This window comes from Orbicella franksi, chromosome 1, assembly GCF_964199315.1.
Source record: "Orbicella franksi chromosome 1, jaOrbFran1.1, whole genome shotgun sequence".
In the NCBI taxonomy this organism is placed as follows: domain Eukaryota; kingdom Metazoa; phylum Cnidaria; class Anthozoa; order Scleractinia; family Merulinidae; genus Orbicella; species Orbicella franksi.
This window is the reverse complement of record NC_138145.1, coordinates 8,988,724-9,004,913: the sequence shown is the minus strand read 5'-3', so window position 1 is coordinate 9,004,913 and position 16,190 is coordinate 8,988,724. Positions and strand designations below refer to the sequence as shown.

The 16,190-nt window shown below is 38.7% G+C and overlaps 2 protein-coding genes across 2 annotated transcripts; one reads left to right on the top strand and one right to left on the bottom strand.

The window, feature by feature from the left end:
- Positions 1 to 798: 798 nt before the first annotated feature.
- On the bottom strand, positions 799 to 6,073 carry LOC145488539 (uridine-cytidine kinase 2-like). Its single transcript, XM_081467429.1, has 7 exons — positions 5,956 to 6,073; positions 4,945 to 5,098; positions 3,962 to 4,058; positions 3,403 to 3,545; positions 2,502 to 2,599; positions 2,311 to 2,359; positions 799 to 1,828 (listed from the first exon to the last, which is right to left on the bottom strand). The coding sequence occupies exons 1-7, from the start codon at positions 6,058 to 6,060 to the stop codon at positions 1,692 to 1,694; spliced, it is 783 nt and encodes a 260-aa protein (XP_081323555.1). The 5' UTR covers positions 6,061 to 6,073; the 3' UTR covers positions 799 to 1,691.
- Positions 6,074 to 6,187: 114 nt separating this feature from the next.
- LOC145488468 (FAD-dependent oxidoreductase domain-containing protein 1-like) lies at positions 6,188 to 13,827 on the top strand. Its single transcript, XM_081467348.1, has 7 exons — positions 6,188 to 6,474; positions 7,521 to 7,750; positions 9,210 to 9,304; positions 10,034 to 10,176; positions 10,852 to 11,109; positions 11,634 to 11,738; positions 12,216 to 13,827. The coding sequence occupies exons 1-7, from the start codon at positions 6,202 to 6,204 to the stop codon at positions 12,468 to 12,470; spliced, it is 1,359 nt and encodes a 452-aa protein (XP_081323474.1). The 5' UTR covers positions 6,188 to 6,201; the 3' UTR covers positions 12,471 to 13,827.
- The last annotated feature ends 2,363 nt before the right edge of the window (positions 13,828 to 16,190 follow it).

The window sequence follows — 16,190 nt, the reverse complement described above, 5'->3', positions numbered from 1 at the left end:
CAAGGAATTTAGGTCTCTAGTGGTGTTGCTGGCAGGTGTTAAAACACCCACATTGAAACTCTCTTTGAATATCATATTACAAGACATTTACTTCCGCCCAAACCACCCACAACAAACAAATATGAAATTCACATAAAACGTAAAATTTCAAGCTACAGTTCTGTTTTTCCACCCCTCCCTTGTAATTTCCTTCGCAACCTCTATCTGGGTCATCATGCAATGATCATTGGGAAACGTTTTCCATCACAATCCAAGTACACTGTAATGGCTGCAAATAATATTCATTAAAACCTTTTGGCACTCTGATTAAAGACTAAAGCTTAAGCAAGATACTGACCCTCTTTGACCATAAAGAACTTGTAGTGTTCTCTGATCGAAATAACTATTTTTCAACCACGCTATCATGAATAACTTATTAGCAAATATCAACTCCTGTGTTATTCATTATAAATAATTGTTGCTTTGGACCTGGAGGTCCACAATTAAAACACAAAGATCTTAATGAACCTTGTGTGTGATACTGTGATTTATCAGGCCTGCCTGACAAAATCTATTATAACCTCATAATTTGAAAGTGACGCTACTGAGCAGCACCTGAACAGCATGTTTTGACTGAATTTGTGCTATAAAATGATTTGAAAAAAGGAAGTAAAAACACATTCTTGGAAAATTTGACCATTAGCATTATGTCTTCTATTGCATAATTATGGTAAAAGAAAAGATTCAAAAGAGCTTAGTTATTGAATCATAACCTTGTGAATGACTATGTTTGCCCATTAACCCCCTCCCCCTCCCCCCCCCCCCTCCCCCGCCGGGGATTATGAGCAGAGAAGTGAAGAAGTGAATGACTACATTCAAAGACAGACAAGAACCGCAAATATGAGACATAATATTACTTAACTATACTCTAAAGATGAGCCTTGCTTTATGATTGTGCATATTAAGTTAAATTTGCTTATAAAAAGTATTTGATAGCACAGTTACGCCATTTTAGTTTTAATGCAGCTACAGTGTCTTAATTACTTTACGTTACACACAGCACGGCAATATTGAAATTTAAGCTAAACAAATAACTGCCTTGATTTTTGATTAAGTTACAGTCCTTCCATGTAGTATTTCAGAACAACTGCTCAATCTCTATTTCAGCTTTTAAGCTTAGTTATAAAAATTAAAGCTCTCTTACAGAAAAAAAGAAAACATTAATTAAAAGTATTAACTACCTATAAGTAAAAGTAGAGTATTAAAAACAAATTACAGCATTACATAATCACATGTTATTAAACAGTCTAATTTACATTAAGCATTAATGCAATCAAGTAATTATTCTCACAAAAAAAAGGATGTAATTGCCAGCTACATATATATATTGCGTTTCACATTCGAAAGAACCATTACAGGAAATCACTCTGCTTTCAATTCTCAAACTGATATTTGTGCAAAATTAAACACATTGCAAACTAAAAGGCCAATTTTGATGCATAAAAATTCCAACTTGGCCCCAAGGCTTCAGGGAACAACACAAAAGCATTATTAATTATTGATCCCTGTATCTCGACGTGATTCCTTTTGTTTTATTCCCCTAGCCTCAGAGCCACATTAGAATTTTAAAATATCGAAATTGGCCTATTTTAAAGATAGTTAATTTATTATTATCAGGAATAGATCATCTCTTCCAGGTAAAATCCACGTCATCAGTGTGGCCTGGATGAAATTGTCATACTTGAATCAGAAAGGTGTCTTTGTCGACGCCCTGGGTCACCATCTTGCTTGCCACTTTTGTTTCCATTTAAAATGTCTTTTATATGTTGTACAATGAGGCTAATGGCCACTAAAAAGATTTGATAAAAAAAAGAAAAAAAGAGAATTTCTACCTATGACAAAGTTCCTGTCTAAAATAAGTCATATACCAGTAATTAGTCATATCTTCACATCACAAAGTACTAGCCCTGAAAAAGGTCTGATGTTTTGATGCATGTAAGATTCAAATGCTTGTTTGCAGAGTGTAATACTATTGTTAATGCTGCTAATTTGTCTGTGTTATAATGTGTATTAAGAAATGACAACAATCAGGGCCAAAAACTGCTTAAAAGATATTTTCAATGTTCTGTATGAGAGGATTTCATACCTGTATATACTTGCACATATGTATTTAGGAAATGCTGATCAAAATGGACTTCTAACTTAAATTCCAGCATTTATTGCTTGCACATACATGTACATGTACTTGAACCTTGGCCTTCATTCTTGTGATGAAAGTGAAAAGAGTTGCCTTAAGGAATATTTTAAGTATATAACTTTTTACTCTATTACCTGTGTTATCTGACCCTCTTGGTATTATCACATCAGCATACTTTTTTGTCTGAAAATTTTAAACCCATGAGTCAGCTTTATTATATTAGAACATACATACGCGAGCACAGTTGTACTAAAATTGCACATACACGTACTGTATTAATAAAACCGTAACTGGTTAACAAGTGAGTTGAGTATTAAAAACTTACTGGAAGACAAAATTCCTCAAATGCTGGCTTAACAAAATTTGCGTAGGTGGCCAACACTTGCTCAAGATCTCTTCCTCGCTCCTGAGTATCTCGTAACACTGCAATTTAAAGTGGTAAGCAAGTAAGCATGTGTGTAGTGGTGTATGATGGCATTACATGCCATCATACATAAGTATAGCTGAAATTGGCTTGTAATCATACTGACCCATCATCAATATGATGTCAACTTCCCGAAAGACTACAAAAGCGACATTCAACACAATCAGAATTGGTGGATGAACTATTATTTCTTTTATTATTTGTTCTTTTTATTTGATATCAGGGCAGCCTGACATTAATTAATGCCAGGCTATGAGCTAGTGCTGATACTACTTACAGCTGTAGGTAAAAACATAAAGTCTGCATACGGGCCAAGTGGCCCCATCAGGCTGGTGCATTCTCTGGTTTCACTCAATTCAGTAGCATGAAGTGACTCAAGGAGTATTTCTACTCCCCCACGGATGGGGTGCTAGTCCACTGCAGGGTTACCCCCAGCTTTGAGCTTGCTGGTACCTATTTATAATACACCTGGGTGAGAGAGGCACTGTGGGAGTAAAGTGTCTTGCCCAAGAACACAACACAATGCCCCTGACCGGGGCCCGAACCTGGACTCCTCAATCCAGAAGTGAGCATACTCACCATGAGGCCACTGTGCCTCCACACTTACAGCTGTACATTGTTAGTAGTTAAAGTTTTGTAACCACAATACACAACAAGGAGATGTTATTGAAAAGCTCCGGTCTGATGAGTCACTATGACTCATGTTAAATTCTGGTCTTTACTTTGTAAGACACTCTCAAGATTTTCTGAGTGCAAATAACAAGTACAAATGATCATCAATCATGTCATGCATAATACATACCTCTTCTTGATAATCTGGTATCGCTGTCTGTGTCAACAAATAACTTCATATCAAGCATGTCACGAATTTCCTTGAAATAGATTGTTAAGATCCCCTCAAAGAGTATTACATCAGCAGGGTATATTGTGATAGACTCGTTTTGTCTACAAAAGAAACATTAAACAAATATCACTATACAACACAACCAAACTTCTCAAAACTTGGATGGACGACTTCAGAGTGGGAAAGGATCTAGTGAGGTGTGCACTGCGTATTGCCTTGACAGGATAACTGAGTTCAAGATAGAAATGTTCAACTGCATCAATATCTTATTCAAAATTATCATTTTATACTTTAAATATTAGAAAACTAGAGCACCAACAGTATATTAAAGCAGTGGCAGATCTAGAACTTGAGCTAAAGGGGGGGGGGGGGGGGGAAGCGGAGGCAGGGGGTTATTTTTTGGCCTGCCCTGCTGGCTTTTCTTCCTTCTGCAATCCGCCACTGTATTAAAGCAACCAGGTACATTGTAAATTAAAGCAATTATTTTATGTTTCCTCTTTTATCACAGGCAAGTTACCTTGTAGCATTAACAGCATCATATATTGGTATTTTAACAGTTTCACCAGCTTTAGCTTTCCGCAGAGTATCAAGCGTCATCTCATAATCAAAAGCATCTTTAAAAAAGGATTTCACATGTAAGTCACTTAAAATTACACCAATTAAGTAATGATCCCGATAAGAATTGTAGCATTTTCTATTATTCTGTGGCAATAGGCTTTCCCCACATTGAAACTGTTGTGTTTTCATATGGAGAATGTATCAACCGATGGAAAGCAGGTTTATGATATAAAATATATTTTAACTCTATTTTGAAAGGTAGTTTCCTTTGTGTTAAAACATTCAACCAATCACAACAGTGGTGAACAAAGACAATAAAAGCTTCCGATTTCCCAATGTTCCCCACATAGGATTACTGTGGTATTTAGACTCAGAAGAGGTTTTGTTGAAAGGAAGATAGTTGATCAATTACGCATAAATATATATACAGCTGCCTGAAGTTTTGGTAGAGTTTGTTGATTGGGCCAATCAGAATTATGATACAACAATAGCAAAGTTGCACAAAAGTTAGGACCTTTTTGCATTCCTTGCCACGTGGTGCTATCGTTCTTATATTAACACAATCATGCAGTGGAAAGGACATGTTTTGTTCATCGATTATTCCAGTCTCCCTGGCCATTATTTGAAGCAAGCTTTAGCTCTGATGATTTTGGAAAAAAAGTTAGAAGAAATTTACTCTCAATTTTTAAAACCTCCAGATGTTTTGAGCCAAATTTCTGTTCTCCCTGATTTATATTTTTGAAAATAAAATACTAGCATAATGGCCTGGGATATATACAGACTCATGGAGAAGGGTACTGAGCTGCCTTCAGTAAGTCAAAAAGACAGCACTAGATTTTTATGTCAAGCTAAAAAAGGAAACAAGGAAATAAACAATAATATTTTAACAACACTGACAGATGAAGAAAATTATTGCAAAGAAAAACAAATCAGAAGTTTCACCTGGGTGATCAAAGTCAAAATTTCCCACTTTTGCATCCTTAGCTTCGTCTTCCGAAAGTTCTCTGTAAAAGCTGTCCTGACTGACAATCACGACTCTTCTTGATTCTACTCCATCCTGACCCAGCTGTTCCATTATTTTAGAACAAACTGTTGACTATAAACAATTGTGAAAACACATGAAGACCTTTTTCCTTTCAATTGAATCACAAAGGAAGAAGCATGAAGTCTTTTCCTTACAGTTGAAACATTGTTTCACCTTCTACCTTTCAAATAATTTGACATAAATTCAGTGTGCAAGCGACTGTGAAAGCCCTGTTAACTGGTCAGCGGATGTTCGAAACTGTCTAACAGGAAGAGGAGTGAAGGAGTGACGAAGAAAATGTTCCATCCATACCGACAACTTGGAAAATATTACTTTCCAAGTTAAAAGGGAAATAAATTCCGTGTTTTCACTGAGTAATAAAAAAGCTGATGGAAAATTGAAAAATGGGAAATGCAGAAAAAGATAACCCCTGAAAGGAAGCGGCTAGGAATATCGAATTGCGAAGTGTTTTCACTCCAAACTTATATTTCTCTGTTACCATGCTAATGCTATATAAGCTTACAGACCGATTTCACCCGATAAAAATGGTGTAAAGTTTTCCAAACAACTCAGATCAAAACAGTTCGACTATGAGTGATCCATCAACGTGATAACTTAGCTGAGATCAAAGAATCTACCTCAGCTGTTTCAGGCATCAAGCCCACGAATTTCACGAGCCCCACACCAAAGAGAGCGGATATCCTGCCGCAAAATACTTGTTTGACGTTCTCTCAAAGTAGAATGCTATCCACTTAGTACATTCAAGTGTGAAGGTTTACATTTTTACACGTTTACTCCAGGAGCAGATTAAATATTGTTGCGGGTCAAAGCCGGTCAAGTTATTAGCTTGCAGAAACAAGGAAATGAAAGTTTGCAGCACTCTTTTCCCTAAAACACCTTTGCAAAATGACTTGTTAAGTGACTGTTACCTTTCCAGAAGCTGATCCACCAGCAACTCCGATAAGGAACGGTTTTGGAGGAGTGTTCTTTATCAGCTCTCTTCTCACCGGCACAAAGTCAGAAACAGACGCCATCTTTATGACCAACTGATACTGTCAGGGACGGGAGGGACAGGAATTTCCCTTCGACGATTCTGTGACAAATCAGCCAATGGCCCGGCGTGACACGACAACAGTTCACACAATCTCAAAAAATCTTGAATATCTAATAACAAAATGGCTACCCGCGGCGTTTTCTTACGGAAAACCTTGACTTGTTTAATCTCTCGTTCAAACAACCGATTGAGAATGAATTATTTGAACTGTGTTCGCTGCCTGTCGCTGTCGTATGGCACGAAAGCTTCGAAAGCTGGCAGTCCCAAAGAGAAAAACATTTACGATGTTGCGATCGTTGGCGGGGGTGCCATGGGCTCATCTTCGGCTTACTTTCTAGCGAGCAGATTGACACATGAAATGGGTAAAATCTGCGTGATTGAGCGTGATCCTACGGTAAGTGAGGTTTGCTAAGTGTACTGCTTCCTCTAGTCTTTCTACATACCTGCAACTTTTTTCGAGTGTCCTGAGCACTCTCGAAATATATTAGAAAACCTAATGATCTGATAGATAGCTTAAGATACACGCATATGTACCCAAACATAGCTAAACATTTCAGAAGGTATTCCGTTCCGAAGGCGTACCCAAACACATTTCGAACACTACTCCGATCAAGTCTAGGAAGTATTACATAACAACCTCTAGTTGACGTAACCCGGGTGGGGGTGGGGGAGGGGGAATTCCGTTTAAAAAGGACGAGGGTACTCGTCAGAACTTTTGAGAAAAATCCCTAGAAAGTACCAGGATCCTATGGGCGTAGCTTGAAATTTTTCAACCCTAAGAGGTAGCAATTCTAAACCAACACATTAACTGATTACACACTTTTACTGATGAGTTGTGAATTTCTGGTGTAAATGAGACCAAAATTAAAAATCAGTTGATTGTCAAATATCTCTTTTCATATTTTCTTGGCTCAATACCCTAAAAGGTAGTATAAAAGCTCCCATTGTGGACTTTTTGAGGCTGAATTGAGTACCCTAGGAGGTGCCAAAACTGCTTTTTTTAACCCCTAAAGGGTGCAACAAGCACCCCTGTCCTTTCTATATGGGACTCCCCCTCCCCCCTGCATAGCGTCATTTACATGCAATTTCTTTCTTGCATTTATTCGAGCATACATGTTCAATGACCATGTTTCAGTTAGGCAGCAATGGCCCAAATTTTTCAGCTACAACTGTACAATGTTAGTGTGAGAAATTGGTCCGTAGGGCATGAGGACTTGGTGATCTGAGGTGGAAGTTTTTTTAACCCCCTGAATTGAATAAATGAGAAGATACCAACGGTTGTTTAGATTATCTATACACTAGAGTAACCAATGTGATAAAATAAAGTTATAAATTAGTAACCAGAGTAAAATTAGCATAATTTACCACTTGAGATGTACATGTAGTAACGTTGAGGGATATATTTGATAATCTCTGTGTTTCTTTTTTTATTTCATAAAGTACTCAAATGCATCAACAACATTGTCACTTGCATCAATTAGACAGCAGTTCTCCTTGGCTGAAAATGTTCAAATGTCGCAACAGAGCTTTCGATTTCTCTCAGAAATAGACCAACATTTGGCAGTTGAGGGGTGTGACCCCCCTGACATCCAACTCAGGAGACAAGGTTATCTGTTTCTGGCAAGCAAGAATGGGGAAGAAATACTAAAGAAAAATCATGCACTTCAAAGGTAAACTTGTGGAAATACAGAATTATGTATAATTTTGCAGTAAGTACTTTGTAAGTAATTGCATGGTCATGCATGCATAGCCAAAATAATTCAAAAGCAGCTGAAAATCAGCGATACCTCTGAGCACCCTTGGAATACATTCAGAACATGCCGGAACACACCCAAATTGACACACAAAAATATGAAACACCCTGGCACATTATACAGGATTTTGCACGTACATTGAAAGTCCTTGAATTTGAAATCAAAATTTTAAAGACCTTAAAGTCTGACTGAATGATAGGGCCCTTAAATACCTTACAATATCTTGATTGACTGTTTGGCTAATACAATAATTTGTTATGTTACTAATTAGGCAAAAAAAAAACAGTTGTCCACACCCAGCTCATACAATAAGGGAAATGATTTGTTAGCCATTAAGTACCATTGTTCATAGTGGACTGGACTGGAAAAATGTAGATGTGAACAAATCTGTCAGGTTTCACTTAAACCTTAAGTGTCACATACTACATTCAAATGGTATTCTTTTAACTGGATAGAGTCCTTGAAAAATTGGAATTGTGTCCTGGAATTTCCTTGAAATTTAGTCCTTATGAATTTTAAATCCAAAAAGAGTTTGATTCCTGATTTATTGAAAGTCAGAATAGTTTATAACAGAGGATAGTCAGGAATGGACAAAAATATTTATTTCACTTTCCAAATGGGTCTGAATGCCTTAGTGCCGGGGAAATGATTGTCATGCCAATTTAACAGACCAATAATAATTATTTTGAAATATGGCGTGACCTTTAGGGGACTAATAAACAATTGTAAAAAGAAATCACTTTAAAATTCATGCACAAATAACCAATTTCTTTTGTCATTGATAAGTCCCCTAAATCCCAGCATCTGCATTATCAAAAATGGTCCATTAGGAAGTAACTGGATTCATTCAACCTGAGAGGTTTCATAATTTTTAGAACAGAGAGAAAAAAATTCTCCTCTCAGTAATACAACAGTCAGGGGTTAAGTAGATGGAGAGGAGAACACAATTTAATTTATTCCAGGAGCTTAAGAGTGTGACATGATTCTTGTTCTTTTAGAAGCATGTTAGGTTTTTATACATGGAATGAAGTGTCTGGTTAAATCTTGATAACTTGGTAATAGACCTCTTGGCCACTGGGGCAGATACAGGTTTTTGAGAAGGGGTCCTTCAGGAAATGGGACTTCCAGCATTCTCAGGCCAAGTCAGTATGTTGTAATCTATGGCTCTTTTTTTTTTTAATTTAGGGGGTGAAGGACCGAACCCCCTGAGCCCTCTAGATCTACCCCAGGGCCAGTAATCTTTGCTCTTGACTGCAAATCTTAACTGAAAGTATCTTGAAAAATATAGTTTCAGCTAGATATCTAATCTGGGCAGGGCTCAGCTTTGAGATGTTAAATGAAGTTGTCCTCATGACGTGAATAATCTATATTTCAGGAAGTTAGACTGCCATGTCATTCTTCTTTCACCAAGTGAACTCAGTGAGCGATTTCCTTGGATTAACACAGACGGCATCGCACTTGCTTCATTGGGTTAGCATTACAAATTATTATAGGGAGTAATGTACCACAGTGTATTAGCAGAAATTAACATTAATTACAAGCAGTTAACTGAGAGACATCAGGTTTTTTAGTTTATTTAAAAAGAGTACGTAGTACATACTGCAGTATAGTACTGTAGGTTTTGAATTGTGAGACGAAAAGCTTTGTGTAAAAGTTTCTGGCTTAACTGAGTTCCTATGGAATATTTCTAGTACATGTCCACTGTCCCACAAATTTACTCCCTATTGATGAGTAATTACGGGTTTACATGTACCTTGACTGGGCCACACCCAATAGATCAGAACATTTATTTGCTAATGTCATTATAGGGACACAGTCAGCTGGCGCACGTGCACATTAGATACCATTCCATAACCAATTTGATATCACAGAGACACGATCCATACTGTTTCTAACCAAATATGATAAAAATAATATCATAGGACGTGCAAAAGCATGCACACTCAAAAACAGGTTTTTCAGTAAACAATTGAAAATCAAGCAAAACACTGTGAAGATTGAAGCGGATTTCTAGATGTACTTTGATTTCAGGTTGAGGTGAACGTTTTTCAAAATGAAGAAACTAGTGTCCAGGTCAGCACAGTCCCAAAGTTGACAGTGTCCCTTTAAGGTCCATTCTGCACAAAAATCGAGATATACTTGCGCAGTACTCTGCACGCATTGCAGGCCTACAATGGTATTTGCTTCCCAATATTTCAGGTACAGGAAGTGAAGGTTGGTTTGATCCATGGTCTTTACTGAATGCCTTCAAGAGGAAGGCTGTTTCTCTGGACGTGGAATACATAACTGGCGAGGCTGTAGACTTTGATACAGATTACAATGGCCAAATAAACAGCATTAAGGTTTGGACTATCAGAAGAATACCAACTTAAATTACAGCAAACAGTTTATTTTTATATAGTACTTCTTTCCTGTTTTGGAAATGGTGGGGAAGATGGCTGAAACCAAATTTGTAGAGTATTTCATCGCACTGCAAACGTAAAAAAAAAACGTTTAGAAAGACGAGAGGGCGATACTAGCCGGGAATTTGAACTAATTACTGGGAATCGGGATAATCAAAACCATTTCTGGGAAATTCGAGATAAACTATCAGCTAGCGCATTGCAAAAAATATGGGGAGTAGTGGGTCAGTAGTATAGATAATTGAATGATACTTTGAGTAATTAAGGATTTACACCGCAAGTGATATTTGAAAATTCTTTCAAATTACTCTCACCTAAAGGCTCGTGCAGTTATTTTGGGAACGTTTTCAAATGTTACATGTAAGCGTAAGGAAAATCGTTAGTTGCTCGAACTTTCATTCAGATAATCATTTATTATGTAACCGACTGAGAAAATTACAAGTGCGCACGCGTTAAATTTCACCGCAAATTAGAAACTAAAGATAACTTAGCCTGTTTTCGGCCAATCCCAATGAAGTATGTTTCTCTGTTATATAATAACGATAGAAACCCGTTATTGGTTACTAGTCTCTGTTTCATTTGTATTTTCTCTGAACCTGTCGTATCTTTGGGTAGGTGATAACCAGTTCCTCTCCGAATAATGTGCAAACCATCCACTGTGGAGTCGTGGTTAATGCTGCAGGTCCGAAGGCAGGGCATCTCGCAAAGAAGCTTGGGATACATTTACCAGTCGAACCAAGAAAGCGGTGCGTGTTTGTGCTAGATTGCCCAGAAGCACCCGGGAGAGATGAAATGCCGCTTGTTGTTGATTGTACCGGTACATATGTTCGCCCTGAAGGAGGATGTTACATTTCTGGATTGTCTCCAGAGAAAGTAAGTATGATTAGTGCAAACATTCTCCTTCTTATGTAGCCTTACTTTGTTTCTGAAGTTCAAAACATGACGAGCGTTGAAGGGTGGACAGACATGCCAGAAATCACTCTTTTCCTACGGCATTTTTGACACTGAGTCACGAATAAACACCTTGTCTACAAGGCAAAGCAAGTGTTCTGAATAAACTGTTACTGATTTTCTTCGATCAATAGTTGTTCTAATTCGAATAAATCCACGAACAATCGTGGTATATCAGCTTAAGTGTTTCGTTCAATTCACGAATGAAAGGGCAGACACGAACAGACTGGTCTGTGCACTGATGATAATCAAAGAGAGATGATGGACTGTACTTTAATAATAATTTTACACTCCACTGACTCAGTGCCAGATTATCGGCATCCACCAACGCGCTGTTTTTCAAATTTATTGACAAGAGATAGAGACCACTACGAAGAGGTAATTCTAAAACACACCGATTAGCCTTATTTTTTTTACAATGGTGTCGGTTTTTTTCTCCCATTTAGGAGGATGATCATGAATCTTCAGACTTCGAGGTCGACTATGATTTCTTTACAGAGAAAATATGGCCAAATCTGGCTCATAGAATCCCTGCGTTTGAATGCGTCAAGGTGAGATCTGTAGCAACTGGTAAGGCCCATGGTCCTCCCCCGAACTCCTTCTCGGGGAGGAACGTGTAACGGACTTGAGAGAGCAGCGGAATTCAGGTCTAACCCCAGTATTAAATTCGTTGGTACCCATTTATACACCAGAGTCATTTGGAGAGAGCCACTCTGAGTTAAAGTAAAGTATTTTGCCCGCTAAGAACAGGACGCAATGATCCTGATCAGGATTCGAACACGTGCAGCCGATTCAGAGTTCAGCGCGCCTCTTACAACGCAAAGCCTAGGCAAACACATAATCAATAAGATAATCTTATAATGAGCCCACAAACGTTTTATTTTTTGGGGCCCCCTTTGCGCCAGCCGGCGCTATGGGGATGAGTAAGTGAGTGAGTGACATACGTTTTTTCATGCGCGGTTGTTTCGATATACAATTCGGTGTGCGTTTAGTATACATTGTATTTTAATTTCTCTTTGTTGTGTTAGGTCCAGAGCGCCTGGGCCGGCCATTATGAGTACAACACACTGGATCAAAATGCCATTATTGGACGACATCCCCAAATAAGGAATCTTATTTTTGTGAACGGCTTCAGCGGTCATGGTATTCAGCAGTCTCCCTCTGCCGGGCGAGCCGTCAGTGAATTAATCTTGGACGGTGGTTTTCAAACAATTGACCTCACAGCACTTGGTTACGAACGTGTTTTAAGGAATGAACCAATGAGAGAGCTTAACATTGTTTAGTTAGTTAAGTATTAATTTATTTAGTGATTAGCCTGTTCCGGGTGTTCAGTTAGTTGGTGAACCACATGCCGCGTCCGGCGAGGAGTGGTAAGTGGAAGTGAATGTAAGGTTAGGGGTTCCGAACTCACTGAACAAAACGCCGGACTCAAAGCGTGTTTGAACCTAACACTCAGCACCCTCAATGAATTTTGAGTAATTTATTGAAGTTGTACATAACTTAACGCTATTGAATAGCGCGGGAGAGTTGAAGGAAATAAAATATGCATTACTGATAGAGTAAAACAACAAACCGAAACAGTTTTTACTTAATCATTTTTAACCTTAGTTAGCAGTAGATTTTTAATCCTAGTTCTAGTTTTAAACCTTAGTTTTAGTATCACGTTTTTAGCTTTTATTATTTTTGTATTTTAAAACTACCCTCACCCGGACGATCACACTGTACGAACTATGCTAGCTTTGTTAGTTATTTATTGTTAATTTAGTTCACGCAATTGTCCCTGATTTTTCTCCATGCTACAGGGGATTTCAATCACATTTTAAATAAAAGATCAACCGGATAACATTAACTTAACCAACGTTACGATTCCCCATAACACCATTGGCAGTATCAAATCTAAACTTTTTGTACATGTTAGGCAGGTAAGGTAAGGTAAGGTAATTTATTTTACGTCAAGAACACGGGGAGTGGTTGCCCAAGTCTCCCGAGCCAGGGGCTCATGATAAAAGTGTTTGACATACCATGTTAAAAAAAAGATTTAAAAACTATATATTAAAAAATACAAAATTATCATACTATTAATATCTTAAAAAATATGCGTTAAAAATACAATATTGAAAAACGATAAAAATACAACATGTCTATAAAGGAATCATTTAAGACAAGAACTGCATTGGCAGCCACCAAAGTTTGTTGTATTAAGATGATTAATAAAAGCTGGAACGTTTGCTGCATTTTTTGCTGCCGGCGGTAACTGATTCCAAATTCTAGAGATGATATAAGAATACGAGCCGTGGAAGAATCTACTATTGTAAGGGCGTTGTTCTACGTTTAGCCCGCTGCTTCTAAGATTGTATGGCGTGACCCGGGGCTTGAATAAGTTGGTGATATAACGTGGGCCATTTTCTTTAAAACACTTAAAAAATATTATCAGAGATTGTTCAAAACGTCTATGTTCTAGCGTTCTCATGCCCAGCAGTTTGAGTAATGACTCGTAATTAGAAGTTTTCCCCGTGTTCATTACTGTTCGTAGACCGTAGTAGTTAGCGTCTTCCACTTTTTTGTTGAGCGTTTTACCTATACCAATCAGTAAAGAATTACAATACTCAAAATGCGGTATTATAAAGTTCCTGTATAAAAGTAATAAAGTATCTATGGGTACTAAGCGCTTGTGGCGACGAAGTGCGGCAATCTTAGCGTATACTCTTTTCAGCATTACATTTGTGTGCTCTTTGAAAGATAACTTATTGTCCAGACATACTCCAAGGATCTTTAAATGTTCTTTGATATCGATTACGGTGCCATCAAACTCCAAATCGTAATTGTATGTTGAATTCCCAAGAATCATTGCTTGTGTCTTGTCCCCGTTGGCTTGAAGATAGTTGTAGTTAAGCCAGGTAGATAGTTTTTCCGTGTCTTGATTTAAGACGTGTTGAAGCACAAGAGGACTTTCGTCCGCCGTATATTCGGTTGTATCATCCGCGTAGAGGCGGAGGGAAGAGACGGAAACAGATTCGTTCATGTCGTTCATAAAGATGTTAAACAGTAAGGGGCTAAGGAGACTTCCCTGCGGGACGCCGCACTGTAAAAGTGACCAGCTAGAGCACGTATTATTGCATATTACCCTAACAAAACCTAAGAATTTATGGAGTCTAATTGTTTGCCAAGGTATTAAACGCTGGGTGAAGAGGGAAGGGTCGGGGAGCTTTGGCGCTAACTACCAGACTAGCTTTCTTACTATACATATCTCTATAAATCAAGCCCTAACCTCTCCTCTCTCCCCTATACCCCTTGCATGACCTTGCATAAAGCCCCGACCAAACGATCACAACATTTCAACGCAACATATGGCAACATTGTTGGGAGCAACATACGACATGTTGCAAGCGTTTGGCCACCGTGTTGTGACAGTCGGGTGTTGGCTCACATCTGGCCATTTTCAAACTTGAGCCAATAACACACAGCATGCCGCAACACGTCGCAACAGGGAGGACATACGGGCGCAATATGTTGCGCCCAACAATGTTGGAATACGTTGCGTTGAAATGTTGCGATCGTTTGTTCGGGGCTTAACCCAGGGCTGATGTTAACTTAGCTCGGATGGAATCATACTAAGCGTCTTGTATATTGAGGGTCCACAATAGGGTTCTCAAATCCCACTTTCCCGCCCATTTTTCACTGTTAATCCCGCCATCCCGCCCTTTTTTGTCTGGAATCCCGATCCCGCCTACTTTTCAAAGACGTTTCTGCGTTAATTATTATTTTTTTAAATTAATAATTATATACAGGCAAAAACTAACGATAGATAAATCCGACGTTTCAGCTACATCTTGGCGCCATTGTCAAGGGAAACTAATTAAATATGCGATTTCAAGAGTAACTAAGAGTTCAGAGTTTCTAATTTGCATAAGTTAGACAAAGACTTTAGCGCGAACTGAGTCTGATTGTACATTTAAACACGGTCGTAATTGTTTAATGAGTAACATCTCATTAATGAGACAATCAAACTTGTTGTGGCATTTTTTCAACACGCTAAAACAATTGCGAAGGTCATCCGGAATCCTGCCTGCGTGTCTATTATCATAGTGATTGCGTACTGACGAGGTCTTGCTTCTATGTCCATCAACCCGTACGAACAGATGGCCACGGGTGTAACCGACATAACCAGCATCGCACTGGTCACACTTGAAGTTATACACAACGCATTGTTGATCAATGAGCTGAGGCTTAGGTTCGCTTGTCGGGAACTCCTGGGCAATCTTGCGGCTCGTAAACACCGGTTGAACACTGGTCTGCAGCTTCACACTGAGATCTTTCAACTGTGTCTTCACGATATTAGCAGACTCCTGGTCTTTAAAGGGTATGACAACCCGAGTAGTGTTTTCTGTCGTAGATCTGGACCGTAATGAGGGCTGGTCAGCGACCTTTAAATTTAGGAAGGTTTTGACAGTGGAGTCAACAAGGTGCTTGGGATATTTCAGTTTAGAGAAAACAGACTTCAGTCGTTCGCACTCCTCAGTGAAGTAGGACCATGACGAAGACAGGCGATGTGTGCGATCGAGCATAGTTGTCAATAGTCCGCGCTTGTACCTATTATCGACATGACTGTGGTAATGGAGAAGCAGACCACTGTTTGTTGGCTTCACAAACACTTTAGTTTCAATACGAGGCGTTCTGTTTAGGAGTTGAGTACCGAGAAAGGGAAGCATTCCATCATTTTCGACCTCCATACGGGTTGCCGAAAACACACAAGGAGAAATTAGCCATGCGACCAATCCTATCAGCGACTAATACGTATAATTATGCTTTGGCGAAATGGTTGGACAACAAGCTCACACCGTTGTCGTTAAATCAGTACACAGTCACGGACATTTTCGATTTTGTGAACGAACTACCGCGAGACCTCAACATAACACCTGGTGACTTGCTGGTGTCCTATGATGTGTCCTCCTTGTTCACGAATGTACCTTTGGATGAAACCATTACGATTCTCGCAGACAGAG